We start from the raw sequence: 26,530 nt of genomic DNA on the forward strand, positions 1-26,530 counted from the left end.
TACTAGTGCGTGACCAAACAGAGCAAATCCCTAACATTAAGTTTAAATACATAGATTCTCATATATGCTAAGGTTCAACCAAACAGGGCAGATCCCTACCTTTATAGGTTCTTGTACATGCTAATTTCAATTTAAACTCAGCACTTGGCCGCATGGTGGAGCACCTGTACTGTGAAACAACTAAAACTACGGGCGTGAGCACTCTCATTTCCTCCCTGATAGTATACATAATCAGCTATAACCTGAGAACATTTTATAAGTAAGAACAACAATACATTAAATAATAAATATTTATTTAAAAATTAACATGCGAGCAACAACTGATGATGATCCATATGCTCATGTAGCAAAAGGACCATTGAAACTAAAAAATGATCAAAATGTGATTAAAAAGTATGTATCTGACAAATCTTATTTTTAGATTAAGTTTAGTTACATTGACAGTTACTAAATATGTAGATCAAAATTTACGTATAATCCTTAAATTGTTAATAATACAATTATTATTTTTTTTAATAGAAAAAAGAATAAAGAAGGTAAAAAGAAGAAATTAGTAGAAGTGACAAAAATTACGGAAGAAGAACAATCTAAGGTAATAGAAATTAAACGAACAAAAGCTGAAATAGCATTTCAAAAGATGCAAGAGAAGATGGTAAGCAATTATTTAATTGATAGTCTCACATTATAAGATAAGGTAATATAATATAACTCAGCAATATTACTTGCAGCAAACTGAACGAATAAAACAAAAGGCTTCAATGACGCACAAACAACGGGTAGAAGAATTTAACAGACATTTAGACAGTTTAACAGAACACTTTGATATACCAAAAGTCAGCTGGACAAAATAAATTCTTTCTATACTTTATATTATACTATATTTATACATAAAATTTAAGCATAAATAATATAATACTTAATTACATTAGATTATTCTTAGATAAAATTTTTCATAAAATTATTCTTTATTGTAAATTTTTTTTATAAAAGTACATTAATTATTAAATTCAGATCGTCATAAAAAATTGTAATTGTAAAATGGATGGATTCTTCACACTAAAGCTTATTGTTATTTTATTAATTAATAAAAGATATAATTTTTAAGTATAAGGCACATTTTGTTAATGCACTCATATTGTAACATATATATAATGAGTATTATATATTACAATGTATAGTAAATATCTCTTTGAATTTAAGATATACAATAAATAAGTGCATTATGTATATTTGTCTATAATTATTCATGTCTAATAAACGATATGTACACATATGGACGGAACTGATTAATAAAAGGGGTTAATATACTATGTTTCAACCAACGGTATATGAATCATACCTATTGTTAAAAATAAGAATGAATATAAAAACGAAATTTTTATACTTCCACTACCATAATGGAATATTTTTATATAATTTTCCGTTACGACCCAAGGATTACTCCCGTCATCGAAATACATTGGACATTGATCACGTTCTCTTTCATATTCCTAAATTTAATTATAAAATGTATTTAGAATTATATATAATGCATTAAATAAACTTATAGAGGCACTTTGTATTACCTGCAACTCTAACGCAACTGCGGCACCTTCAGTATAATTACTGCTTGTAACATCTTGTTTAAGATCACAGAATGGTCCAATAGCTTGAGACATGAGAACTTTATTTAAATCTGCTCTTTGATATACCCAGCAACGATATTTACTAAAAGGATCTAACTCGTCGTAGGTTATTAAATATGATTTTAAATTTTCTTTCCAAAATCCAATACATTGCATTTTGTAATCCGGGAGACCTATATTTAAAAAGAACATGTGGAATATGTTATTTTTCTACTATATTATATATATATATATATATATATATATATATATATATATATATATATATATATATATATATATATATATATATATACTATTCTACTATAGCAATTTACACTTACTGTAGATATCCACAGGTCTTCCTAAATGATCTACTGATAAACAATAGGTCTCATCAATGGCAATTTCCTTTTGGTCAGTATCACATACAGAAAAATCTGAAATGTTTTGTTTGCAATAAATATTTGGACGTGGAGACTTTGTAACACCCCCTAAAATTCTAGTTTCAAATAAAACATCTCCTTTTTGAGCAAACATGTATTTTCCGGCCACTGGACAGCGTACTGGTACGGGATTCTTAGCTAAAGGTACAACAAATATTAATAGAAGAACCTAGCTAGCATTAGATATACAGAAAAAGTATTTTATACTGACCTAAGAATAAATCATATTTCCAAGCTTCCTTGTTAGGGAACTGAACCCAAGAACAAACTGTATGGAAATCATCTTTAATAACTGCAATACCACGTCGATATCTGATAATGTTATGATGTCGACGTACAAAGTCAAAGCATACATAATCTTTTTGACTAAAAATGAAAATTAATTAAATATTGAAGCATAACATTTATCAATTACATTAAACATCCATACCATCCATCAACAGTTAATCTAGCCATCATCACCCTGGTATCCCTCGATTCACGACAAACATAAATCGTACGTCTATAACGACCTTCATCAGGATACCAAGTTTCAATTATATGCGTTTCGTTAATGAAAATATCTGCATCAATATTGGCAGTGTTTATCCATTGTCCGCTCATATCTTCTGGTAGTCTGCATCCTGGTTCTACTACTTCCGCTTTGACGGGTGTTACCCTTAATCGTTCTGGACTTTTCTCAACTGTCTTCAACGTATTACATTCTGCAGTAATAGATACACCAATATAAAGATCATCATCGCGATTCTTTAGGAAACATCGGTATTTTTCGTCTTTTCTAGATTCTTTCGTATTTGCAACCGCGAAAAAATGATTTTTATCAACAAACCAATCTCCCAAACAACTGTATTCTACCACTGAAATAGAAAATGGAATATTATTTGAATTTTACAAGAAAGAACTTAGCAAAATAGTATTAACTCCTAATTTAACAAAATACATTACCTCCTTCAAAAGTATTCTTCATACCAGCGCATTGTTTGTACGTTATGTTGAATTTTTGATTAGTTATCAAAAATTGTGTTCCGGCAGTTTGACATGATCTAATTTGAGCATCTGGATGATTGCATTCTCCTGTAAATCTGAATCGATTCTGTAATAATAAAAAAATGGATAAATTTTGTGTATACTATTGTACAAATGTATTATTAAATGTATACCTGATAGGCAAACTGCCACACTCCTTCAAGAGAAGATCTACAGTTTACTGGCACATAATTCTCTGAAAATAGTGTTACTAACTGTTGGTCAGGACGTAACCCTTTACATACATTTTCCACATTTGGCTCAACACCACTGGGTAGATTCACACAATATGCTAAATCATAAGCATGCAGTATTAATGTATTTTATATACAGATTTTTTTTATTAATTCCTTTAAATTTATCATATATACTTTACCTTCAAGTTTTTCTAATACATTTACAGTTCTAACAATTAATTTAACACAGTGATAACAGGTTTCATGTTGAAACACAAATGTATAATTAACATGATACTCTTCTATCATATCAACGCATCTGCCACGATCAGTCATTGTTTCAGCATTTATTTCTGTTAAAGTGTTCCTTCCATTTTCCCAAGAAAACCAAGATCCTCTAATAACTAATGGAATTTGACAAGAACTTGATTGTTGAATCGAATACACAACTAAAGAAACATAAACATGAAAAAAATATGAAATTATTGTCATTTATATTGAATTGTTTATATGTTGTTAAATATATTAAAATTTATAACATTTGTAATATAATGTCACAAAAATATTGAATATTCAATAGAGTAATTAATTATATATTTTTTTAGCATATTTATTTTTTAACTTAAAAATGTTTTTATATAAAGTTTTTAACTTTTAAATACAGAATTAAAAGTGGAATTTTGTATACACATAAGTAATTTACAAATCACTAAAATTTACCTTGGCACATAAAATATAAACCAAATAAAAATAAATGTAATCGTTTAATCATCTTGTCATTAAATTTTGTTTAATAAATTTTATAAGTAAAAAAATGTATGTTTTGTATACATATAACTGATATGTAATTAATCACAAAAAAATTTACGCTCAGTGCCCAACCCACTTGTGAATCATACATATGCTGCCCTCTGAAAATGAATGTACTATTTAAACTTGAATTAACCCATACAAATTAATGTGTTACTTATTTGTTAAAATTAAATATATATTGGTTTTTGAAACAAATATTCAATATCTTTGTTATTGAATTGTAGACGCAATAAAAATGAGTAAAAGTTATTGTAAGAAATATACAATATTTTCTACAACTAAAATTTAAAGTAGGAATATTTAGGGTTAAGATATTTAATTCATTTCTTAAAAGTTTCAAATATTAAGGTTTTGAACAAATATTTTTGTTTTTACATATTATATACATTTTGTTAGAAATCAAATCTTAATAAATCGTTTCGTACAAGAAAAATATTATGTAAGTACAAAAAAATTTGTTTTATATAATATTCGTAATTTAAATAAAAATGTAATGCGAGCATTAGTAAGTACATGTCACTCAATACTTAATATAAATCGTTGAATTAGTGATATTCTTCCAGAAAGTAATATTTTTTGTATAGGGAAATTTATCTAAACAGTATATTGTATGTCTAAACAATTGTATACAGAAATCTTTTATATATTTACTAAATATTGTTTGATTAAAATTAATTTCTAATGTCTTCTAACTATTTGTGAATAAATCTTATAAATTTAAGCGATTGTATTGTGAATTAATTTCATATTTTATTACTTTTAATTTTATTGTTGCTTTTTGTGAAAACATAAACTTTATACATCAACATTATATACATTATCAAGAACAATGACAAATGCAGAAGTTGTTAAAAATATGTCAGACTGGGAACCATTGCGACTGACATATATTAAACCATCATTTAATACTCAAGAATCAACTTTGGCAGCACGACGAGATTTATGGCACAAATTCATTTTATTTGGCATAGGACAATATAAAGCAACAGAAGTACTGAGAACAGTTATTGTTGCTTGTGAACCTGAAATTATATTACCCATTATGTATAAAGAGGAAAGTCCCAACAAAAGTACATTCCTGACAAAATGTAGCTGCAGCGCTATTGAAAATCTTGTAAAGCAAGGTTTATGCATAACATTGTCAAATGGGCAAGAATTACGCATTGATATTATATTGGGATATACAGATTCTCAAAGTTTACAATTGAATCCTAATAGAGTTATAGCACAGGCACTTTATTATAGGTATGAACCTACAAAAAAGGTATTGAACCTTGATGATTTTGAAAATGAAAAGTCATTAAACTCTATATATTGTCCCATATCTTTACCTAAAATATTACACTTTGTTTTAAGATGTACTAAAATGGGTATTTTGAGCAATAATCGTGATTCACGGTTACCTGTTAGAGAACTGACTTTAAGATATAATCAAATTACAGGCATTGTCTTCTTTGAAAAATTTTTTAGTTATCATTTAACCAAATTAGACTTACGTCATAATCAAATCACAGATGTGGAATACTTACGCTATTTTAGTGAGTTTAAAATAAGTGAACTTTGGTTGGATGGGAATCCACTATGTGCAAAATACAACAAGTGTCAAGATTATGTGCAAGCAGTAAAAAATGTTTTTCCTCATTTGCAAAAATTGGATGGAATTGTAATAGGTATGGAACAAAAGTTTGTTCCTAATATTCAAAGTAACTTTCTAAGAGATGGCACAAATACTTGTTTGATCAAACAATTTGTGAAGCATTTTTTCACGTTATATGATCAAGATGATAGACAAGTGATGAATGGTTTATATGACAGAGATGCACTTTATTCTATGACTCTGGGACCTGTTTCAAATTACATTCATAAACAGCTAACTAAGACGTTTGTTACAAACAGAAATTTACTAAAATTTGTTGATTATGCAAAGTGCCAAGAATTTTTATTACGTGGACCAGAAAAAATCATTTCTGCGCTCAGAAATCAACCGCCTACGATACATCACTTTAAAACATTTTATATAGATTTATTGTATGAAGGAGAGATTCACATTGCAATTTCTGTGCAAGGAATGTTCTCATTTCGAGACATTCACCAATGTCCTCCAATGTTTTTCAATAGAACTTTTATGATTATGAAAAAAGAAGATAATGAATATTGCATTACTAATGATCAGTGTTATCTTGACGGAACACCTGCTAATGGCACTTTGTCAGGAAATAGTGAAATAAGCTTTGAATCAAAATGTGCTCCAAAATTTATTCCAACAGTGTTTAGTGTTTCTGAAAAAGAACAATTACTTACATTTTTGCATGAATTGACTACAATGAATATGAAATTTTGTCATCAATATCTTGAAGATGCCAACTGGGATATTAGAACTGCTATTGTGACATTTATGAATATGTATACAGTCAACAATGTGCCACCTGAAGCTTTTCTATAATATGTATTTTACTGTATAATATTTATATAATATAGATATCATTATCTGTTACATGCTTGTAATATAACAAGAAAATTGTATAATTGTACTATAAATTTGTGTCTATGTAAAATATTAAATTAGTTTTATTTTATATAAGTACAGAAAAAATTCATTTTCAACTTCATATAATAATTTCATTAATATTATTTTTAAAAATATATTACTACCTGAATAAAACAAGCGCCATTTTTATAAAAAAAAATCTTTATTTCATTTTATACAAAATATAAAATTACAATTTTCATGATATTAACAACCTTGTTGTGTATTTAGCAGAGCAATGGTTTTATTTATATATGGTATAGTATTCACATTTGAATTTACTCCTAATTCAAATACTTTTTGCATTAACGGTAAAGCGTGTTCTGAAATAAAATATAATTTATCAGAATACAATATATATTATCAAAACAGGTACTAGAATAAACTAAAGAGAAATATACCTTGCATACATAATACAATTTCTGGTAACTTCTCTAAAGCTGACATTAATATATCAGCTCTAGAACTGTCCAAACACCTTTGAAATGCAGACAAGATATTTGCATTTGATGCTGGGCGATGTTTTAATGCTCTTGCTAATAATGTATGAGCAAGAGATCTTATGTTACTTTGCGGAGATACAAGCAATTCTGCTATATTGTCTGTTATAGATTCCAAAACTGAAGGTTTTCGTGATGACAAATGCTCAATTTCTTGAAGAGCGCTAAATACATCTAAAGCATAATATTAAAATTTGTATATTCTAATATTATAACGATATTTAAATTGAAATTAAATCGTATTTTCTAATCATACCTTCACCTTGCAGTTTAGATAATGTAGTTAACAATGAAGGCCAATGCTGTGGAATAATGGATTCTGCCGGAGGTGGAGTAGGAGGAACAGTAATTAAAATCTCCTCTATGTCTTCTCCTTCTCTTGGCATTGGAATGCCTGATACAAGCGTTCTAAGTGTAACTAGATTTGGATAATGTACCTGCAATTCACTATATGTAAGTGTAAGCTGATATCTGAAATTCATAGAAGAAATTATAGTTACTACTTACTGTAGAGCCTGAGCATGTTTCTGCAAATATTTCAATGCCCTTTGTGCATTATAAGAGATGTATGCTTGTAGTAATGTAATAAATCTATTTAAGAGTGGTATAAGATCTTTTACTGGACCATAATTCTGAAAATAAAACAGATTAGCTATTTTTAATTTGATTCATATTAATAATATATAAATATTCCTTTACATACTTGGAAGCACTGAAAGTAATTCTCCAGTGTATCTTCCAAAGCAGTCTGATGTTCTTCACTAAACAAATGTGGTTGTAGTAATTCCAGTAATCCCATTATTTGTACAAAAAGATTTAGATGATGACCTGCTCTAAATTGACTAAAATCCAAATAAGATCTTCCCATTAGTGACGACGCTAACATTGGAAGTTGTCGTAACACTAAGATAGGATGCACAGCAGCCATTTTTCGGGCGCATAATTCGAAGTCTTGAGACCTAGAATTCCATGACTTTTGCCGCGGTGTTGCTGCTAGAGCAGTTAACAAAGAATGACTCATACAATCTAACACAGAACCCGTCCATTTTGTAATTTTTGCTCCTCCAACAAACTTTTTAGTTTGAAATGTGTCTAAGTAACATATTACTTTAGGTATTTTCATGTACATGTGTAACAAGAATTGATGGACCATATCTGAATCAATACTAAAAAATAAAAGAGAAATATTTAGAAAACTTCTATTAAAAAAGGAAACTTACTCTTTTTTTAAGCTTTGTTTCTGCAAAAAAAACTTAATACTACATTAAACTAGACATACTCTGAGTCATTCATCATACGTGCAGCCAAATATTTTACTACACTGGCTACCAAATGATCGTCTGTAGAAACACAGTGTAATAATAAATCAAGACGAGAATCCATTCGAGCAAGTGCAATGTTTCTGTTTTGACAATTATATATGATAACAGCTTCTGCAACTATATACGCTACAAGTGTTAGTAACTGTTTCTCGTGTAAAAGTAAAATATTTTCTGGAACATAATGTTTTGGCGTGAATTTGTCTCTGCCTTGCCAGAGTTTTGGATTACAAGTTAATGCCCACAAGAAGTCTAAAACAGCTGTCGGGTCATACCTATGAAAATAACATTATATTACCTTCATATATTTTTTAAATTATTTTTTACTTACCCATCATCACATTTATCTAATAAATGTCCAACACATTTGTACAAAGTTGCCCAACTTGCCCTATGCGTCAATAAAGTTAACAAGTAGGGCCTAAATGAATGTGAACTCATAACATTGTTATCAACTTTCATTTGTATCTTCGTTTTCCCAAATAAAAGTTTCATTTGGAGAGTAGGACATGTTCCAATTAATTCTGGTTCAACAGATGCTAACCAATCGATTAATACACCAGTTCGTGGCTTCAAAATGCCTTCATTACTATCATTTACTAGTAATCTTGCCATTGCCTCAACAAGAACGTCGGTTTTCTGTTGTTTCAGACAAATATTTAATAACTTACGTCCAACTGCTTCCAAATTCACTGGATCCGTGCTTTCTAAAATAGATCCAGGATCCCGATTTTGCATCAACATCGTTAATTCCATGCTTTTTGGCGTTTTGGTTAATTGCACGTTTGCAAAGTCTCTTAAAATAGATAGAACTGGTGCTTTTACATCTCCTATTAGCTGTATCAAGTTTAGACACATATTACGGGCTAATTCAACCACTTGTTTCGAAGTCGATGGCTTTTTTAAAGGCAACAATATTACTCGCATTAGGGTGCAAGAATACTGAGGCATGTGAACAAGCGAGGCTAAGAATTGTTTAACTTGCATTGAACTTAATACACTACATATATGTTGTATTGCTAACACAGCAGCTCCACTTTCTTTAGCAGATTTCTGCAAATCTTTTGCTAAGGTTTTATGTAATCGGCGATATGCATCTACCTTTTGATTCATTGGTATATTTTCGATAAATAATCTATTGATTAAATGTGGGACATCCGTTTTAACAGAAGATTGTATGACAGATTGTATTTGAACTACAGCACTTAGAGGTAAAGGTTCCTGTAATTGTGCGATAGTTACAGCATTTTCATCAGGTAACTCTGGCTCCATCAATTGTAAAACTTGTACAAAGACTAGTCCACCCGTTGCCCCTCTTCTGTGTTGAACTTCAACTAATTGTGCCATATACGTCTTATCGAGTACTGCTTCACCAACAGAACTCGGGTCAATTTGCACACCAGTATCCAATGTATGGAGTAATTTAGTCATTGAAGGAACAGGAATACCGAAGCTCTGAATAAAAAGAACCAGTTGTTGTGGTTCCAAATCTTTAAGAGCTGCGTCAATTAAACGTGGTACACTACTTCTAATCATTCTTAGTTTTAACCAATCAGGTATTAATAAAGCTTCTTCGCTTGTATCAACGAGGAATGCTTTTGGTGGTTCTGTATTCAATGGAAACCAAGTTTCAAGTAAAGCATCAAACAATACATCATCATCAGAGTCGTACGTTAATAAGATTATCATAGCATGAACAACTAAAATATGCATAGTACACTCTTCTCCTGTACTCCATTGTACTAATATCTGGTCTTGACTTTCAGACCAGGTATATTCCTCTGCTCGTGGAGATCGAGCTTTTTCTAGATAATTACAGAAAATCACCATGAAAGCATGCAAAGTCTGTTTAGCTGCTTTATTTGGTGGATTATCAATTTCTGGTTGCGGTAGAATAGCTGCTATAATCGTACTTCGTTCGACTACTAATTGAGCTATTTCGTTAACTAAATCAGTTAAATCGGGTAAATCATCGTCTGTAGTATGCGCAGCAAGATAAGATATGTACGCATGTACAAGATCTGGGTTATTTTCGACTTGACATGCACCTCGAAGAGCAGTAGAAACTAAAGATCGTACTGATAAGAAATGAGGTATGGACGGTAATTTGCGAAGAAGCCAGATCTCCCTAAAACAAATAGTTTTATTAGTTTTAAACTTGAAGGAGCATTATTAAAAGTGAACTTATGAAATTACTTTTCATTCTCTCCATCTATATCCATAGATTCCTCTTCAGTAGGTATTGATCCAAGTACCATCTTCAAACCTGTAATTGCTTGAAGGCGGCTGCCAGTTTGTTGACTGCTCAGTCTTCTTAAGAAATATTCTAAAACCTCGTAAGCATGTTGTCGATCCTGTTCGGGATCAGTTAATAACATTTGAAGATGGGCTAATAGCTGTTGTTGTCTTGGTTGCTTCTCCACAGCTTGAGTACTAGTAGATAATAAAAATTCACAAAGACACTGTACAGGTAATTGACTAAGAGATCCCTCGCTATTTTGTACAAGATCTGCTAGCCATGGCATACTCTGAGACGAACTCTGTTGTTGTCTTTGTATTATATCTAATAAGAAATCTGGTTTACGAGATCGACAAAGTAAATGTCCCAACCTATGAGACACATTTAATGATTGTATTTGTTCCAATACTGCTGGAGGTGGTCTCCTAGCAATTCCAGTTGGTTCCATAGTCATTAGTTGTGATAGTAATAAACTGTTTTGTTCTGATATTTGTATTCTTGTTGATGCAGCAGCTAAGTGCGATTCGTATTCTAATATTTCTTGTTTCTCTATAGCTTCAACTTGCAATTCTTTCGAACGTTCTTGCTCTATTATTTCTGGTAATGCCATCGTTGGTGGTGGATAGGAGAAATGACTATAAGAAATAACACATTAAAAAAGATCTGTTGAGAAAGAATATAAGTATTTTTCTCTGCAAGATTACTCAAAAATTTAAACTTACTTCGTAATACACATTTCCATTAGAGTCCGTAAAATGGGATACCTCTTCCATGCAACAGCACCAATAGTAGAAGGATTGTGAGCAGCCAGTATTAATAACATTATCCACCCTTTCCAATATAAATTTGATATTGCCAAAGTAGGTGGTACATAGCTAAATAAAGTGAAATAAGTAATTAATATGAATTTTTACTGAACTGAATTTTACTTTAAATTTATAATATTATTAAAATCTGTAAATACTTTGACGGTATGTTTATAGTTCCTGGTGGTTGATAAATGCACAAGTTAAAAATAAGTTCAATTATATCCAATTTATCAGCTTGTAATGTCGGGAAACTCTCAGTTGAGTTAGCTGCCGCTCGTCTAACTAATTGATCCACCAAATCTAATGTTTCTGAATGAGTAATGCCATTTTCCTAAAAGACAAGGTATACAACACAAACTATTATACTAGAGAGACATGCTATAAAAATAAATAAATTTATCATTTTAAATATATACTTTTGAAAAACCAATCAGTAATAGTCTTAACAATGTATTCTGTAATAATGGAACATCCGAAATAAGACGTAAATAAAATACTCTATCAGATTCGGGTGGCCAATTATCTAATTTATAGTACTGCTCTGGTGGTTCAAGCAGTAAAATTTTATGTAAGGCATGAAGGAGCTCATTTTTTCCAATGGCGTACATCTGTGGCGCCGAATTCTGTAGCCATAACACGGCTTCGAATTGTATTGTTGCTACCATGTTCTGAAATTGATGTAATAAAGCTATATCTTTTTTATCACCTCTTTGTGCTAATGCTGCAGCTTCTTTAACTTGTGGGCTGATAGCTAGTAACATACATAAGCACAATAAATCTGCAATTGAAATGAAGACTCGTTCTTTGAATTCAAAATTAAGCAACTGTTGCGCTATATCCTGTCTTTCGGACATCAATGTACGCGCAAAAATAAGTAAATTAATATCGTGTCGGCAAACACGTACGATTTCTCTGAGTAAAGCACGTAAAGGTCTCAGATAATCTTCTCGGTTCATTAATAAATCCTGAAATATTTCTGCAAGTAACTTAGCCGCTTGCTCGGATAAAGTTTGAAACATTACACCTATCATTGGCATATTATTTGGATTTCTTGCATTAGATAATTCGTTATAAATTGTATGTTTTAAGATAGTACATAAATTTTCAGGGTGCAAGCCGATTAATTCCTTTACGCCATTTAGATATAAATTAATTACAGCTTTAGTTTTCAATCTCATTTTTACTAATTGACTTATAACTTCAACATCTCTTTGTGTATGAGAAGTACAATTGTAACAAATATAACTCAGTAATTCTTGGGCAGGTCTCATTAGTTTCGGATTATGCAACCATACTTCTAATCTTGGAACGGCAATATTTCTGATTTCTACAAAACCACAGGCTGAAGAAAGTAATTTTAGGAAGTTTTTGGTAATTGACTCTGGTTGTCGTCTATTCAACTGTTCTTTCACAGCTTCAAGAACAATGAACTCTATGTTCTCTATACAATGAGTGTATCTAGGAGTAATAGGAAACTCTATTTTTTCTTTGTCGCCAGAAAACTGTACAGATGAAGATCCTGGATCTTCATCGTCAATTGTAGATGGACTATGACAATCTCGTGGTGTTAATACAGATAGTTCTGGTTGTAGGACACTTTTTGGTGGATGCCTTGTATTAAATCCTGTTAAAATATTATCTACAAAACCTTTGCATTCTTCATGATCAACCCATACTCTTTCACCTAAAGCATCCTCAATGTATAGCTAGGAAAAGGATAATAAAAATTAATTCTAAATTAAATGTTACATATAACTAATAAGCATTAATATAATATATCTATGAACAACCTTAACAAAGATTTCTGGCCAATTTCTTTTATCATGAAATCCCTTCATTAACAAATTAGCTGCAAGTACAGGAACTAATGGGTTTCCTTTCGTTTTATAATTATGTCCTTGATCCCGTTTCAATAAAGAGGATAGTGCGTGTAATATACAATCATTTGAAAACATAGAAGGACGAATTTTTGCTAAGTATAATAATCCCATGTATACCAATGTATCAGGTTTCCACTTCTGATTTTTAAGTGTTTTTATGGCACCACAAATAATGCCTATAACTTTGTCACCTTCATCATTATCATTAGCTTCTAGGACCATTGGAACAAAATCTGCTGGATCAGTATCTATGGCTACCAATTCCCAAGCTTCAGCACTTGAGAATGGTGGTCGTTGATGAGAAACATGTGCAGCAAGTTTAGGTTTTTTTTGTGGAATGTATTGAAAAGATTGAAGTGATCCTGATGGTGCTTCTCTTTTTCTGTCAGTTCCTACATAATTTTGTATATGTTAGATAAATAAATTGTATCATAAATTTTCTTTAATTTTCTTCAAATTTGTCTGGACATATATTAAAATAACAATCTTTTATTTACCAGAAGTTGAAGTATTACTACTTTGCTTAGAATGAATAACACCTGGTCTTTTAACATCAGAATTTTCATTACGCGAACCTTTGGATCCAAGTGCAAATAAATCAGAAGGATGCTGAGCAATTTTACTTTTTGCACCTCTGCCAATTCCTGCCTTTCCACGATCCATTATGATATTTGTATCTTTTAAGTTTATGAAAATAGAAAGCGTAGTTAATAATCACTGACACACTGTTCACTTTTTGGATAAAATAGATATATAGAATCATCATAATATAATATTCAGAATTATCATAAAATAATAATAAATAAATATTTGAAAATATTTCGCATTAAACTAACCTATGCAACATTTATAACACGAAATTCCAAAAATTTCTTTTCCGGAAAATATATCTAATATAATACATTACTAGCAATATTAAATACATGAAGTAATTTATTACAATTGAAAATGTAGATATAATATTATTTTCCTACGTCAATAAATTAATGTTCTTCCAAACAGAACACTTTCGGCCAACAACAGTAGCAGACATACACAGTCACCACTATCGATATCGTTTTGCTAAAAATTCGATAAGATCGAATTGACAATTGGATCCGGTAATCATAAATTTAAACTGAAGAGCAATAATTGCAAGGTCAAAAACTAAAAATATCGAATATTAACAATTTAATTTTTGCTTTTAAATGTACTTTTTATTGTTGAAATCTGTACTTACATTAATAAAAGAATAATGCATTTACGACTTAAATTTTTATCAGTTTAACTCTAAATTCTAAGAATATTGCAATTAGTCATCAAGAAATCATTAAATAATGTATTAAACACGTATGCTGTTCTAAAACATACAATATTCAAATGTATTTTTTAGCATATGGAATTCAATATATTTATAGTCTTATCACGTTCTTGCTTATTGTATTGCATGCTTAAATGAACCAATCAGACCATAGAAAATTTAAATTTAAATGAGTGTTGAAGTTGAAGCAGTCGTCATTTCAAATGGCAGTTGCGATGTGCCGAGCGATATGAGGAGACGTAACAAATTAGTTAAAGACGAAGTAGTCGCACACAAACATTCTTTTCAAAATTTCTATGCTACTTCGTCCAACATATTAATAAAGAAAAATGTTAAGCGATGTTAAGGTAGGAGTCAAATTGAGGCCTTTGATTCAACAAGAACAAGATGAAAATTTATCAATGCAATGGATCGTAAAGGGAAATTCGATTGTTTCATTAGATCAAGAGACAAACAAGTGGAGGGATAATGAATTTCAGTTTGGTATGTGTCAATAATTGCAATGCTGTTTTAATTTTTATTCCTTCATATGTACAGGAATAATTATCAAAATATAACCTACTTATCTTTTTAATGAAAGATTATATTTTTACTAAGAATATTAATTATTAGAAATGCAAAAGTTTCATTAATTGTCAAACAACTAGTTGATAATTGTTTGTTGATATACTAAATTATGTTAAACATTATTATTATAAATCACTGAATATATAATTAATATTTATTTATATAAAATAGGTAATAGAATTATAAACATTCATGCATTATGATATTTATAACCTACATTTTTTTCTATTATATACATTTCAAGAAAGGAGAAAATTTATATATTATATGTTATAGTTTCATTTACATAGTAAGCAATATTTACTCTGTAGTATTTATTATTATCATATTATTAATTTTTAATATTTTTTTTATAGATTATAGCTTTGATGTAAATACAAAAAATTCCAAAGTATTTGATAGTATTATAAAATCTATTGTTGATGCTACTATAGATGGTTTCAATGGAACAATATTTTTTTATGGTCAGTTTCATTCTGGTAAAACATACACAGTGACAGGCACTTCAGAAGATCCAGGCATAATACCACTTACTGCTGAATACATATTTAATGCTATTTCAAATATCATTCAATGTGAATTTTTATTAAGGTTTGCATTAAAAATTATTTTTAGATTGTACATTTTTATTTATTTTTATTATTATTTATTTTATTTATTCTTTTCTAGGGTATCTTATTTAGAAATTTATGATGAGAAAATAAATGACTTATTAGATAAAAACCAAATTGATTTAGAATTATACAAAGATAACAATGAACAAATAATTGTTAAATGTACAGAAAAAATTACAAATTCTTCGGATGATATGTTATCTATAATGAAAGAAGGAATTAAGAATAAACATATTAATAGTCATAGCATATTTCAAATTGTAAGATTACATAGAATATTTTATATTATATGTATATATATATAAACACACACTTTATTGTAATATTTAGTGTAATAGATACACATACTTTTTAGATAATTGAAAGTCAACAAATTGAAGGAGATTCAAACAATATTGTACAATTATCACAATTAAATTTGGTAGATCTTGCTGGTTTTACAAAAGTTCATTGTACAAAAGGTATTGAAGAACATCAAACTGATATATCTCTTTTTACTCTAGAATCAATAATTACACAAATAAGTAAGTCACAAAATGCCCAGGAACATATTGATTATCATAATAGTAAATTAACAGAATTACTGCAGTCATCATTAAGTGGCAATGCTTTAATAGCAGTAATATGTACAGTAACACCTGTTGCTTTAGAGGAAACATATTACACTCTATTGTTAGTATGCCATTTTTACAATGCCATTTATAACTTTACATGTATTAGAATATTATTTTTGATATTTAGGTTTGCATCACATACTAAAAAAATTAAAACTAAACCACAAAAAAACGAAGTTATGTTTGATGCATCGCTTCTTCATTATGCAAAACAAGTGAAATTAGAGGTTTGTACAATTAATTGTAATTTTATTTTAAAAATTAACCCATGTTTTTATGACAATTGCTGTGCTATATTGGAATTATTTCATTAGCAAATAAGAAATGGAAACTCATCTATAGAAGTAGAAGAAGTAGAATCTGAAAAACTACAACAGAAATGTCACTTGTTAGAAGAACGTATAAAATTATTAAAGACTCGAACTATTTCTGGATATGAAAAAAATTGTGAAAAAGCACTTAACTATAAGTCTAAAAGAAGAGAAATTTGGTATAATCCTGGAATGATCAAACCGTATTTCCCTGTATTTCATACTCAAACTTGCTTACCAACAATAAAAGAAATTTCACCTGAGAAACTACATAAAAAAAACATTATGCAATCAGTTGACACAAATGAAAGTAAATTTATTACATTGTGCAATTTGTTTTTCACAATGTTCTTTATTACTTAAAAATTTAGCTGACTTTGCATTTTCAGCATTTCAGACAGATCTTGAATCAGAAGCAATTGATTATGAAGTAGATTATGAAATCAAAATGAATGATAATATTGGAAATGAACATGTTAAATGTATGAAAAGTGATAATTTATTTCTAATGCCAGAAACACAAGATACTTTGATACAAACTTCTAGGTATATATTTTTCATTGTTAAAATATTGTCTATTACAATTTAACGTTTCCTCTTATCTGCAACAGAGATCAAATATGTCCTTCTACACCGAAAAGTATTTTACGGGAATGTATCGTGGACCTGACAACGCAACTTACTGAACTTCGTGAATTTACAACTTTAGAGAAACAACTAACGTGTGAAGGAAACCATTGTTGCAAACATGTAAGTGCAATTAATATTTATATGCCTATGCCTTAAAATATTCTTTAATTTTATACATATATGTTTTTATGATTTTGCATCTTTATCAAGAACATAGGAGAACAAGCGGAAATACAGTTTGTTTGTGATGGTTTTAAAAATAACAGAATTGATAAATGTTCTCTAAATTATGTAATACAATTAGAAGAAGAGAAAGATAAATTAGCAGTAGAGGTAAAGTTGAAAAGTCAAGAATTGGCCGAAATAAAGGATGATGTTCGAAGCCTTAAATTAGATATAGAAAAATTCGAAAAAACTATTTATTTATTAACAAATGAAAATATGGAAATGTCAAATAAATTGTCCGTTGAAAACGAACGTTCGAAAGAAACTGAATTAAATTTTCAAACAACAATTACTGAGCTTTACACACAGATTTCAAAAATTACGGAAGAAAAGATTAATTTAGAAGGTGATATAACAGTCTTAAATGAACAATTAGAATCATTTCGCTCAAAAACCGTAGGAGAATACAATAATGAACAATTATTAATTGAACATCAAAATAAAATTGATGCATTGAAAACAGAAAATATTGAATTATCAACTATTATTGCAGATAAAAATAAGGAACTTGAAAATATTAAAGAAAGTAAATCACTATTATATGACCATGATTGTATTTATAAGGATGAAGTTACAATATTGACTGAAAAAAATAAATGTTTAATGCAAGAAAATAATGAACTTTCCTCTGATCTAATAGATAAAATTGAGGAAGGTGATATATTGAAAGAACAGTGTGATATTTTGAATAATAAAATGATTTTAATAAAAAACGTAGATTCCAAAAACGATATAGAACAATTAAGATTGGAAAACAATATTTTAAAAACCAAGATAGCAGAATTAAAAATGAAAATAACAATATTAACTAATGAAAATGCAAAGATTTCCAATAATCTATTAGAAAGTATGGAGGATTTTGATAACCCATGCAATGAAAAAGTAAATAGCAATTCATTGCATTCATCTATAGTACCTGATAATCCTGAAAAGTCAAATGAGACTATGGAGAAAATATTACAAGGAGAAAATTACGAGGAACTGTCAAATAAAGTTATAGTATTACAGGACAAAGTTACTCATCTATCTCGTTTAAATAAAAAATTAAGTGATTTAAAATTATCATCCTGTGGTCAATGTGAACATTTAAAGAAGATAAGTGAGAGTCGTAGAGCTTTTAAACTTGAAGCAAAAATTTTAAATCACAAATTGGAAGACTTACAAAAAAAGTTCAATCAGAAATGTGAGGATACTGAAGCATTAAAACTTAAGGTTAATCAAGAGTTGAATGTAAGTTTTACTGATACATCCTTGAACACTAGTTTTATAGATAGAATGAATGTAAGCTTTGTAGAGGAGAAGGTTCAACATTTAAATAACGAATTATGGACTTTGAAGCATGACCACGATGAACTTTCAGTTTCATATATAAAAAAATGTGACGAACTTGAAAAGCTTCATAATGAAACGAAAATCGAGCACCTTCAAAATAATATCGAACAAGTGAAAAAAGATATAGATGAAATAAAGAAAAATAGTGCACATTTTGTTTCTATGCTTAGTAAATTTAGGACGCAAAAAGAAAACTTATTGGACCAAATCAATACACTAAGATTCGATAATGAAGCGTTACAACAAACAGTAGCAGAAAAAAAGATATTAGCAGCTACAGCTACAGAGAAAGCTCAAATTCTTGAGAATGAATTATCATGTATGAATAAAGAACTCGAACAGTTCTTCGTGAAAGAAAAACTAACGCAGACCGAAAAAATGACACTAGAAATACAATTAGAAGGTTTAAAGGTTGAAAATGAAAATAAAGGTAATCTTATTACTAAATTAAATAGAACGACTGGTGATTTGAATGAATGTATATTATCACTGAAACATGAATTAGATTTAACAACAAACCAAAAAAAGGAATTAACTATATTAACTGAAAATATTAAATGTAAATATAAAAATGAATTAGAACTTCTAAAAAAGCAATGTGATAAATTAGAACAAGAAAAACAAAAAAGTATAGAAACAGAAAAACATGTAACACTGCGAGTAAACGAATTAGAGTCATATATAGGAAAGCTTAAAATAGATTTGGGAAAACAAAAAAACTTACATTGTGAGTTAAATACTATTAAGGAACGTATGATCAAAGAATTAAAGTCATTTAAATTGAATTCTTTAGATTTTTTAAATAAAACTGCAGACGAAATTTTCATCATTTTTTTGCAAACGATCATGTTGAAAGAAGAAGAAGTAATTAAAGAAATGAGAGAATTACTCGAAAAAGACAAACTAAAATTAGAGGATGAAAAGCGGCAAAGTGCAGATGCTGAAAAGCGCGCAGTGTTGTGGGCTAAAGAATTGGAAATAGAAAATGAAAAATTACATGTTGATTTAACAAAAACGGAGTGTTTATGTATAAAAAAGCAAGATGAAATTAACCAATTAAGACACCTTATGAAAGAAAGTAATCATGAAAAAGAGATACTTAAAGAAAAAATGGAAGTGCTAGAAACTGATTTCAATAATTTACAAAGCGAATTTGACAAACAATGTAAAGTAGATATTCAACAGAAAGGACAAGCATCTATTGTTGCACAAAAACGAGAAAAACAAGTACAAGAAGCTCTTAAATACAAAGAAATTGAACTTCAGTCTAATATGAAATCTGAAAAGGAACGGTATGAAAAGAAAATAGAAGAGTTATTTTGCACTATAGAAATCCATAAAACAAAAAATCTAGAATTGAAAAACAATATTGAAGGTCTTGAAGCTAATGAAAAACAATTGAAAAATATTATAGAAGCAAATTCCTCAGAACTGAAAGTAACCAATCAAGCTATTTATAAAATGACACTTGATTTTGAACATCTCACAGAAGCTTATAACGAATTAAACCGCGATGTAAAAGAAAAAGCATCTCGAATTGAAAACATCACAGCACTTTTGAAAAGCAAATGTGACATGCTATCCGAATATAAAACTAAATTCGAAACTATTATACCAGATTATGAAATACTACAAAATCAAGTTAAAGAAAGAAAAGAAAGCATAGAACGATATAAAGAAGAAATAGAAAGATTGAAAATGGAAAAGGAAAAACAAATTGAAGAAATCAAAGATAAATTAAATTCAGAAGAAATAAAAAATACCGGATTAAATAAACAATTAAACGAATTAAATAGCAAAAATATTGCTTTGATAGAAGAATTAGATAACTTAAAAGAAGTATGTGAACAATTGCGACAAGTAAATGCGAAATTAGAAAGAAAAATTAGAAATAGTACAAGTAAAATAAAAGCTGAAGCAGACATGGAAGAATTAAAGGATGTAAACAAAAGGTTGCAAAATAACTTGGAAGGTGCAAGTAACCGTATAATTGAACTGCAGGAAAGCAAAAATAAAACTTTCAAAGAATTAGTTAATTTAAAAAATCAATATGAATTACTGTCCCAAGAAAATGCTGAACTAAAGAAAACTTTATCGTTACACAAATCCAGAGAAAATACTTTATATTTATTTGCAGAAGATAGTAAATATGATATACTTCTTCAAGAAAAGAATAAAATTGCACTACAATTAGAAGGTAAAAAATTATTATTGTCACAAAAAGACAAAGAGATTGTAGAATATGTAAGTCAAATCAATGATTTGATTATTAAAAAAAAAGAACTTGATAACCAATTAAAAGATAAAATGTACATTCAGCAAGCTGAAAGTAAATTGGTTAAAGAATTAATGAAAAAGTTAACAACTTTAGAAGAAGAAAATAAAGAAATGAAAGATCAACTTAAAACGTTCAAAACAGTGACACAAACTAACATAAAACAAGTAGGAGGTACAAAGTTAGACAATGAAAAATTTATTGATACTCTGAAAAAAAGGAATTCGGAGTTACAAATTAAATTTAATGAGTATCAAACTGAATTGGAACTAAAAAGCAACAGTAGTGATTCAAGATCTACTAGTCCAGCTTTTGAAAACAACAGAAGAAGACATAGCAGGAATGAGATATTTAATCAAAGAAGACAATTAGAAGATGTAATAATTGATACAGATCCTAGTGAAGATAGACAAACATGTCAAGTATTAAGAAAAAAAATTCATGAGTTAGAATTGCAACTAGTAACAAAACATGGACAAATTTCAGCATTAGAAATCCAAATCCAGAGTGAAAATTTTCCTTATCTACAAAAATGTAAGGAACTGCAGGAACTTCTGCTCACATCTCGTAAAAAGGTGTGTATAATACCAATCTTTTTCAATCTACTTTTAGGAAATAAAATTAATCAAATTAATGAAAATTAAAAATACATTTTTTTTTTTAGAATGCTGAACTTAGTTCTGAGGTAAGAAAACTTCAAAGGACTCTAAACGACATTAACGCGTGGGAATGTGACATATGTAGACGATGGCGAATTAATAGAAGAGAACAAGCATGTCAAACATTTAATAATGCACAACAACTTTTTACGATAAATAACGAAATAATTAAGGTAAGTAAAAATATAAAGTAATTTTATATAAAAAACAATCATAACAACTGTGCAGGATGATACAAAAATAATGAAATTGGAAAAAGAGAAAGCAATAATAAAAGATGTATGTCGTGCACGATGCCGACAAATAAAAGAATTGGAAGATAAAGTAAGAGAATTAGAAGAAGCACAGACATCACATTTAAAGTGCATTGAATTTTTGAAAGAAACATCTAATCAACAACATACTTCCATGGTACATCTCAATAAACAATTTGACTTGGAAAAAAATATGAAACTGTGAGAAGCACAGTTCTTTACATATGCTTTGCTTGAAACTAAACTATCAAGATTTCGTTTTTTTTTTCTGGTGGTCCTTAACTATTGGAATGAAACTAATATAATTTATTTATTTATATATGCAATGGGATGTACATGCATTATTATTTAGTGTAATCAGAACCAAAATTCAAGTGACATGTAAGTCACTATACTTGTGTAAACATGGAAAAGTAATTACTTTCTATTTTAAAACAGGATATTTATGTATTATTTATTAAATATTTGCATATATTGTTAAAATTTTTTCATATGCATGTTATTTAGAATCTGCATGTTTATTCTTCAGATTTTCTATTTTTCTGCTACTTTCTGCATAATTAAAGTTTTAAAAAATTAAATTTATACATTATATATTTAATGTTTTCTACAGAGCAATGAAAGAAAAAGTTTCAGCCAATGTGTTAAAGCTTGCAAAGTCTTCAAATTATAGAAGAAGCATATGGAACTCTAATTAATAAAAATATCTTCCAAAAATTATAGCCTATGATATCGTTAAAAATATATGTAGGAAGGCTATCACTATTCAAGTATTACATTCATTCCTACTTTGTTAAGTTAATGTAAATAGTAACAATATTAAAGTATCTGCATTTCTGAGATATTATATTTTTGTACTTTCATAAAATAATGTAAATACGGATAAACTAATTTTTATATGTACTCTGACGCAAAAAAGTGGCTATATTTATATATGTTGTATCATTCATGCCGACTTTATAATAAAACACAATCTGTGATTCTGTAAACTTTCATAATATAATTGCATTAATGTTAATATATATGGGGTATCTTAAAATTAATTGGCCAAACCACAAAGGCTTAATCTACAGTCAAAAAGATGAAAAAAATGTTATATAAAGTTTTTATTATATTACATATTATATTTTATAACTATTAATGACATGGAATTGTTACCACACGATAAAAAATATGTAAATACACTGACACAATAACACAGTCAACTTCTGTGTGCTATGATGAAGAATGCGTTATTACCTATTTCATGCATACAATATTTGTTTAAAATATAACAAAGTATTTATTGACAAACTTTATATAACATCTCTTTCTTCTTTTTGATTGTAGATTAGAAGTTTTCACAATATGGTCGTTTAAGTTTGGGGCACTCTGTATATAAAATGTGCCATAAATTAATTATTGTTCCGAGTTCAAACTTAAATTATATAATGTAATTGTGACGTAAAAAAAGAAAAAAACATGTATATCAGATTATTACTATAACAATTAAAACAGTGAAGAAGTAATTAAGTTGTACTACATTAAATTCACTTACTAAAATGTAAACAAAAAATATTAAGTGCTAAAATTATTTCCCTTTCGCTTGAAGTATGTACTTTAATGTAGTCATTACGAAGTACCAGAGAAGAAATGAAAGTGCTCACGCCCGTAGTTCTGGTTGTTTCATGTACAGGTGCTGCACCATGTGGTCGCGTGCTGAGTTTAACTAAAATTAGCAGTGGTTGCACACTAGCATAGATAAGAACCTATTTAATCATACGGTTCTACGAACAAGTTTCGTAGATTCTTATCATAGGAAAAGAGACAAATTCAACGACCTTGCATATGAGGTGACTTACTTTTGTATTATATTATAAATTCGTCAGTTCATAAAAACTCAAGTGAGCCAGAGTTAATAGCTACCAGCTATTAGGTTGCTATAAACGCTGTAAACAAATATTGAATTTCATATCTTCCATGGTGTTTCTCAAATTTCCAAACATTACTAAATCGTGGAAACTCACTTTAGTTGACATACTTTAGTCGAATAAAAATTGTAGGTGTTAAAAATATCTATCAAATGAGACGTCAAATGTTAAAATTGGTTAATTCATTGAGCCAAATAAATAAAAACCATCCATAGTCGCACTATTTTCAATTGTCAATTATTCATGAAAAATTGAGAATGCAAAGTTAAAAATTTACGAGAATGTATTCGCGTTCACGAAGATACCAAAAAAGGAGGGCGCAGGTCTCGAAAGTCAATAGGAAGAGCAATTGAGATCCCTTCAAAGGCAGAAATTTACACTTGAATAATACAAATGTTTGATTCAAACGTTTTAAATTATTTTCTTTTATAGAATGGTCTATTGGTATAGAGATATACATACATATTAAGTATATCTAATATTTGTAAACGTTTATTGTATTGTTTATTTTCCTTGTTTTTTGTTAATAAATTATTATATTTTGAAATTTTGTACTATTTTTAACCCTGCTTTATATGTGTCGTCGTCCAAAGATATAGTAAACAATTAATTTCTCTTAGGCAACTTACAATTAGTTTTATTAATGCGCGATTTTGTCATTCTCAAATTTACCTATTTTGAACAGAAAAGTAGATATGAACTTCTTCGTAGAACCGTACAATTAAAGAGGTTCTCATAGCGTAGAACTCAATAGGTTTTCAACTATGCTGGTGTGCGACCAAATAAGATTGATCTCTAGGTTTAAGCTTAAATACACAGTTCTTGTATATGCTAAATTACGACCAAACAGAGCAGATCCCTAATTTTATAGGTTCCTGTGTGTGCTAATTTTAGTTAAATTCAACATTTGACCGCATGGTGCAGTACCTGTACTGTAAAATAACTAGAACTACGGGCGTGAGCACTCTTATTTTCTCTCTGTTAGTAATGTAATTATATCTCTTATATTGGCTGCACTGACATTCTCGACATTTCATGTCAGTGTATATATCATACAATTTAGTGAAACTTAACTTACATTGAAGTTCTACTATGTGTTGTTTAGAAGTAAAACATTAGTGTACTTTGTATTTAAATAAGTGAAAGAACATATATAAAAGTCAGAAATGGATTTTCAAAATCGTCCAGGAGGCAAAACTGGCGGCGGAGGTGTCGCGTCCTGGTCAGAAAGTAACCGAGATAGAAGAGAACGTTTACGACAACTTGCGTTGGAGACTATTGACCTCAACAAGGATCCATATTTTATGAAAAATCATTTAGGTTCTTACGAATGTAAATTATGTTTAACTCTTCACAATAATGAGGGTAGTTATTTGGCCCATACACAAGGTAAAAAACATCAAGCTAACCTAGCTAGAAGAGCTGCTAAAGAAGCAAAGGAAGCTCCTCAAACACTTGCTCCTGAAAAACCTCGAGTAGAACCAAAAAAATTTGTAAAGATTGGAAGACCAGGTTATAGAGTAACTAAACAAAGAGATCCAGAATCAGGACAACAAAGTTTATTATTCCAAGTTGACTATCCAGAAGTTGCAGATAATGTTATTCCAAGGCATAGGTTTATGTCAGCATATGAACAGAGAGTTGAACCACCAGATCGTAAATGGCAATATTTATTGTTTGCTGCTGAGCCTTATGAAACTATAGCTTTCAAGGTAAATTTACTTTAAAATATAAAGATAAATAATTTTGCAGTTAAAAATATAATTTTACAATATTTTAGGTACCTAGTAGAGAAGTCGAAAAGGCAGAAGGCAAGTTTTGGACACATTGGAACAAAGATACAAAACAGTTCTTTTTACAATTTGCATTTAAAAACGAAAAGCCTTCCGTTGGTAAAGTTCCACCACCTCCAGTTCCTTTAATACGACCTGGTTTAGGACCACCTATGGTACCAGTACCACCACCACCAAGACCACCTATATTTAATCCAGTACCACCACCACCAGCACTTTTAGCTACTGGCATGCAAATACCTCCACCACCACCTCATTTAGCATAATTTTTTATTCAGATAAAACAATGCGGAAAAAGGTTATAAATCAATATCGAAATATACATTCTACAAAAATAAAAATGTTTTTTGTACATAAAAGAAATGTGAGGTGGCATTGTTATATCGTATTTTTCTTTATCCTTTACTGTTATAATTTTGTATACTTATTACTAATAAAATTAGTATCCTGATACTCAAAAATCATAAACAATTTGAAAATTTCGCTCTTACTATTAACACGTTGACTGGCACGACACCCGTATTCGGGTGTCAGCAAAGTTTCTGGTCGGGCCGCGTAACCCATATTCGGGTATTGTTCATTTGACTACTTACGAAGAATCCTCGTAGGTATTTGAAAAGATATTCTGTAATAATAAAACTGTTGAATTGTTATAAAAGTAATACGAAACTGATTTATTTAAAAAATTATTTAGAATGTAAAACTAA

The 26,530-nt window shown here is 29.2% G+C and overlaps 6 protein-coding genes across 8 annotated transcripts; 4 read left to right on the forward strand and 2 right to left on the reverse strand.

The window, feature by feature from the left end:
* The first annotated feature begins 95 nt into the window (after window positions 1-95).
* On the forward strand, window positions 96-1,315 carry LOC117238567 (protein FAM32A). The gene is made up of 3 exons (XM_033503580.1): window positions 96-393; window positions 520-652; window positions 729-1,315. The coding sequence occupies exons 1-3, from the start codon at window positions 308-310 to the stop codon at window positions 849-851; spliced, it is 342 nt and encodes a 113-aa protein (XP_033359471.1). The 5' UTR covers window positions 96-307; the 3' UTR covers window positions 852-1,315.
* On the reverse strand, window positions 1,217-4,160 carry LOC117238560. Its single transcript, XM_033503567.1, has 9 exons — window positions 3,973-4,160; window positions 3,453-3,701; window positions 3,211-3,368; window positions 2,996-3,143; window positions 2,481-2,907; window positions 2,262-2,416; window positions 1,949-2,188; window positions 1,566-1,798; window positions 1,217-1,490 (listed from the first exon to the last, which is right to left on the reverse strand). The coding sequence occupies exons 1-9, from the start codon at window positions 4,022-4,024 to the stop codon at window positions 1,308-1,310; spliced, it is 1,845 nt and encodes a 614-aa protein (XP_033359458.1). The 5' UTR covers window positions 4,025-4,160; the 3' UTR covers window positions 1,217-1,307.
* A 51-nt stretch (window positions 4,161-4,211) lies between these two features.
* LOC117238561 (nuclear RNA export factor 2-like) lies at window positions 4,212-6,559 on the forward strand. Its single transcript, XM_033503568.1, has one exon. The coding sequence runs from the start codon at window positions 4,895-4,897 to the stop codon at window positions 6,506-6,508; it is 1,614 nt and encodes a 537-aa protein (XP_033359459.1). The 5' UTR covers window positions 4,212-4,894; the 3' UTR covers window positions 6,509-6,559.
* A 177-nt stretch (window positions 6,560-6,736) lies between these two features.
* On the reverse strand, window positions 6,737-14,444 carry LOC117238570 (integrator complex subunit 1). Of its 2 annotated transcripts, XM_033503581.1 has the most exons (14): window positions 14,176-14,439; window positions 13,837-14,016; window positions 13,250-13,731; window positions 11,876-13,165; window positions 11,615-11,790; window positions 11,373-11,525; window positions 10,608-11,285; window positions 8,743-10,539; window positions 8,372-8,686; window positions 7,796-8,258; window positions 7,600-7,724; window positions 7,349-7,539; window positions 6,994-7,266; window positions 6,737-6,915 (listed from the first exon to the last, which is right to left on the reverse strand). In XM_033503581.1, the coding sequence occupies exons 2-14, from the start codon at window positions 14,000-14,002 to the stop codon at window positions 6,800-6,802; spliced, it is 6,225 nt and encodes a 2,074-aa protein (XP_033359472.1). In that variant the 5' UTR covers window positions 14,003-14,016; window positions 14,176-14,439; the 3' UTR covers window positions 6,737-6,799. The 2 variants fall into 2 exon arrangements, with proteins under 2 accessions (XP_033359472.1, XP_033359473.1); XM_033503582.1 differs by lacking the exons at window positions 6,737-6,915; window positions 6,994-7,266 and having other exon boundaries at window positions 7,364-7,529; window positions 14,176-14,444.
* A 338-nt stretch (window positions 14,445-14,782) lies between these two features.
* Window positions 14,783-23,628, forward strand: LOC117238572 (kinesin-like protein KIN-7I). 2 transcript variants are annotated; one of them, XM_033503583.1, is made up of 12 exons: window positions 14,783-15,122; window positions 15,563-15,797; window positions 15,876-16,080; window positions 16,176-16,492; window positions 16,562-16,661; window positions 16,749-17,055; window positions 17,135-17,291; window positions 17,357-17,495; window positions 17,586-21,782; window positions 21,872-22,039; window positions 22,095-22,277; window positions 22,734-23,628. In XM_033503583.1, the coding sequence occupies exons 1-12, from the start codon at window positions 14,969-14,971 to the stop codon at window positions 22,791-22,793; spliced, it is 6,222 nt and encodes a 2,073-aa protein (XP_033359474.1). In that variant the 5' UTR covers window positions 14,783-14,968; the 3' UTR covers window positions 22,794-23,628. The 2 variants fall into 2 exon arrangements, with proteins under 2 accessions (XP_033359474.1, XP_033359475.1); XM_033503584.1 differs by lacking the exons at window positions 22,095-22,277; window positions 22,734-23,628 and having other exon boundaries at window positions 14,969-15,122; window positions 17,586-21,781; window positions 21,872-22,033.
* Window positions 23,629-24,956: 1,328 nt separating this feature from the next.
* LOC117238573 (splicing factor 3A subunit 2) lies at window positions 24,957-26,204 on the forward strand. Its single transcript, XM_033503585.1, has 2 exons — window positions 24,957-25,742; window positions 25,811-26,204. The coding sequence occupies exons 1-2, from the start codon at window positions 25,197-25,199 to the stop codon at window positions 26,087-26,089; spliced, it is 825 nt and encodes a 274-aa protein (XP_033359476.1). The 5' UTR covers window positions 24,957-25,196; the 3' UTR covers window positions 26,090-26,204.
* Window positions 26,205-26,530: the final 326 nt, after the last annotated feature.

This window comes from Bombus vosnesenskii, unplaced genomic scaffold (assembly GCF_011952255.1).
Source record: "Bombus vosnesenskii isolate JDL3184/JDL3185 unplaced genomic scaffold, Bvos_JDL3184-5_v1.1 scf7180000013542, whole genome shotgun sequence".
NCBI classification, from domain to species: Eukaryota; Metazoa; Arthropoda; class Insecta; order Hymenoptera; family Apidae; genus Bombus; species Bombus vosnesenskii.

What these genes read in the sequence shown, in the direction of transcription:
- LOC117238572 (XM_033503583.1), top strand. Translation starts at nt 14,969, where the DNA reads ATGTTAAGCGATGTTAAGGTAGGAGTCAAATTGAGGCCTTTGATTCAA. An exon ending in CAAAACAAGTGAAATTAGAG is followed by an intron (nt 16,662 to 16,748) that starts GTTTGTACAATT and finishes TTATTTCATTAG; the next exon opens with CAAATAAGAAATGGAAACTC. An exon ending in ATCAACAACATACTTCCATG is followed by an intron (nt 22,278 to 22,733) that starts GTACATCTCAAT and finishes TGTTTTCTACAG; the next exon opens with AGCAATGAAAGAAAAAGTTT.
- LOC117238561 (XM_033503568.1), top strand. Translation starts at nt 4,895, where the DNA reads ATGACAAATGCAGAAGTTGTTAAAAATATGTCAGACTGGGAACCATTG.
- LOC117238567 (XM_033503580.1), top strand. Translation starts at nt 308, where the DNA reads ATGCGAGCAACAACTGATGATGATCCATATGCTCATGTAGCAAAAGGA. An exon ending in GATCAAAATGTGATTAAAAA is followed by an intron (nt 394 to 519) that starts GTATGTATCTGA and finishes TTTTTTTAATAG; the next exon opens with AAAAAAGAATAAAGAAGGTA. An exon ending in AAAAGATGCAAGAGAAGATG is followed by an intron (nt 653 to 728) that starts GTAAGCAATTAT and finishes TATTACTTGCAG; the next exon opens with CAAACTGAACGAATAAAACA.
- LOC117238573 (XM_033503585.1), top strand. Translation starts at nt 25,197, where the DNA reads ATGGATTTTCAAAATCGTCCAGGAGGCAAAACTGGCGGCGGAGGTGTC. An exon ending in ATGAAACTATAGCTTTCAAG is followed by an intron (nt 25,743 to 25,810) that starts GTAAATTTACTT and finishes ACAATATTTTAG; the next exon opens with GTACCTAGTAGAGAAGTCGA.
- LOC117238560 (XM_033503567.1), bottom strand. Translation starts at nt 4,024, where the DNA reads ATGATTAAACGATTACATTTATTTTTATTTGGTTTATATTTTATGTGC. An exon ending in AAGACCTGTGGATATCTACA is followed by an intron (nt 1,799 to 1,948) that starts GTAAGTGTAAAT and finishes TTTTAAATATAG; the next exon opens with GTCTCCCGGATTACAAAATG. An exon ending in CAGTTGCGTTAGAGTTGCAG is followed by an intron (nt 1,491 to 1,565) that starts GTAATACAAAGT and finishes AATTAAATTTAG; the next exon opens with GAATATGAAAGAGAACGTGA.
- LOC117238570 (XM_033503581.1), bottom strand. Translation starts at nt 14,002, where the DNA reads ATGGATCGTGGAAAGGCAGGAATTGGCAGAGGTGCAAAAAGTAAAATT. An exon ending in TACTGATTGGTTTTTCAAAA is followed by an intron (nt 11,791 to 11,875) that starts GTATATATTTAA and finishes CTTGTCTTTTAG; the next exon opens with GAAAATGGCATTACTCATTC. An exon ending in ATCTAAACTGCAAGGTGAAG is followed by an intron (nt 7,267 to 7,348) that starts GTATGATTAGAA and finishes ATTATGCTTTAG; the next exon opens with ATGTATTTAGCGCTCTTCAA.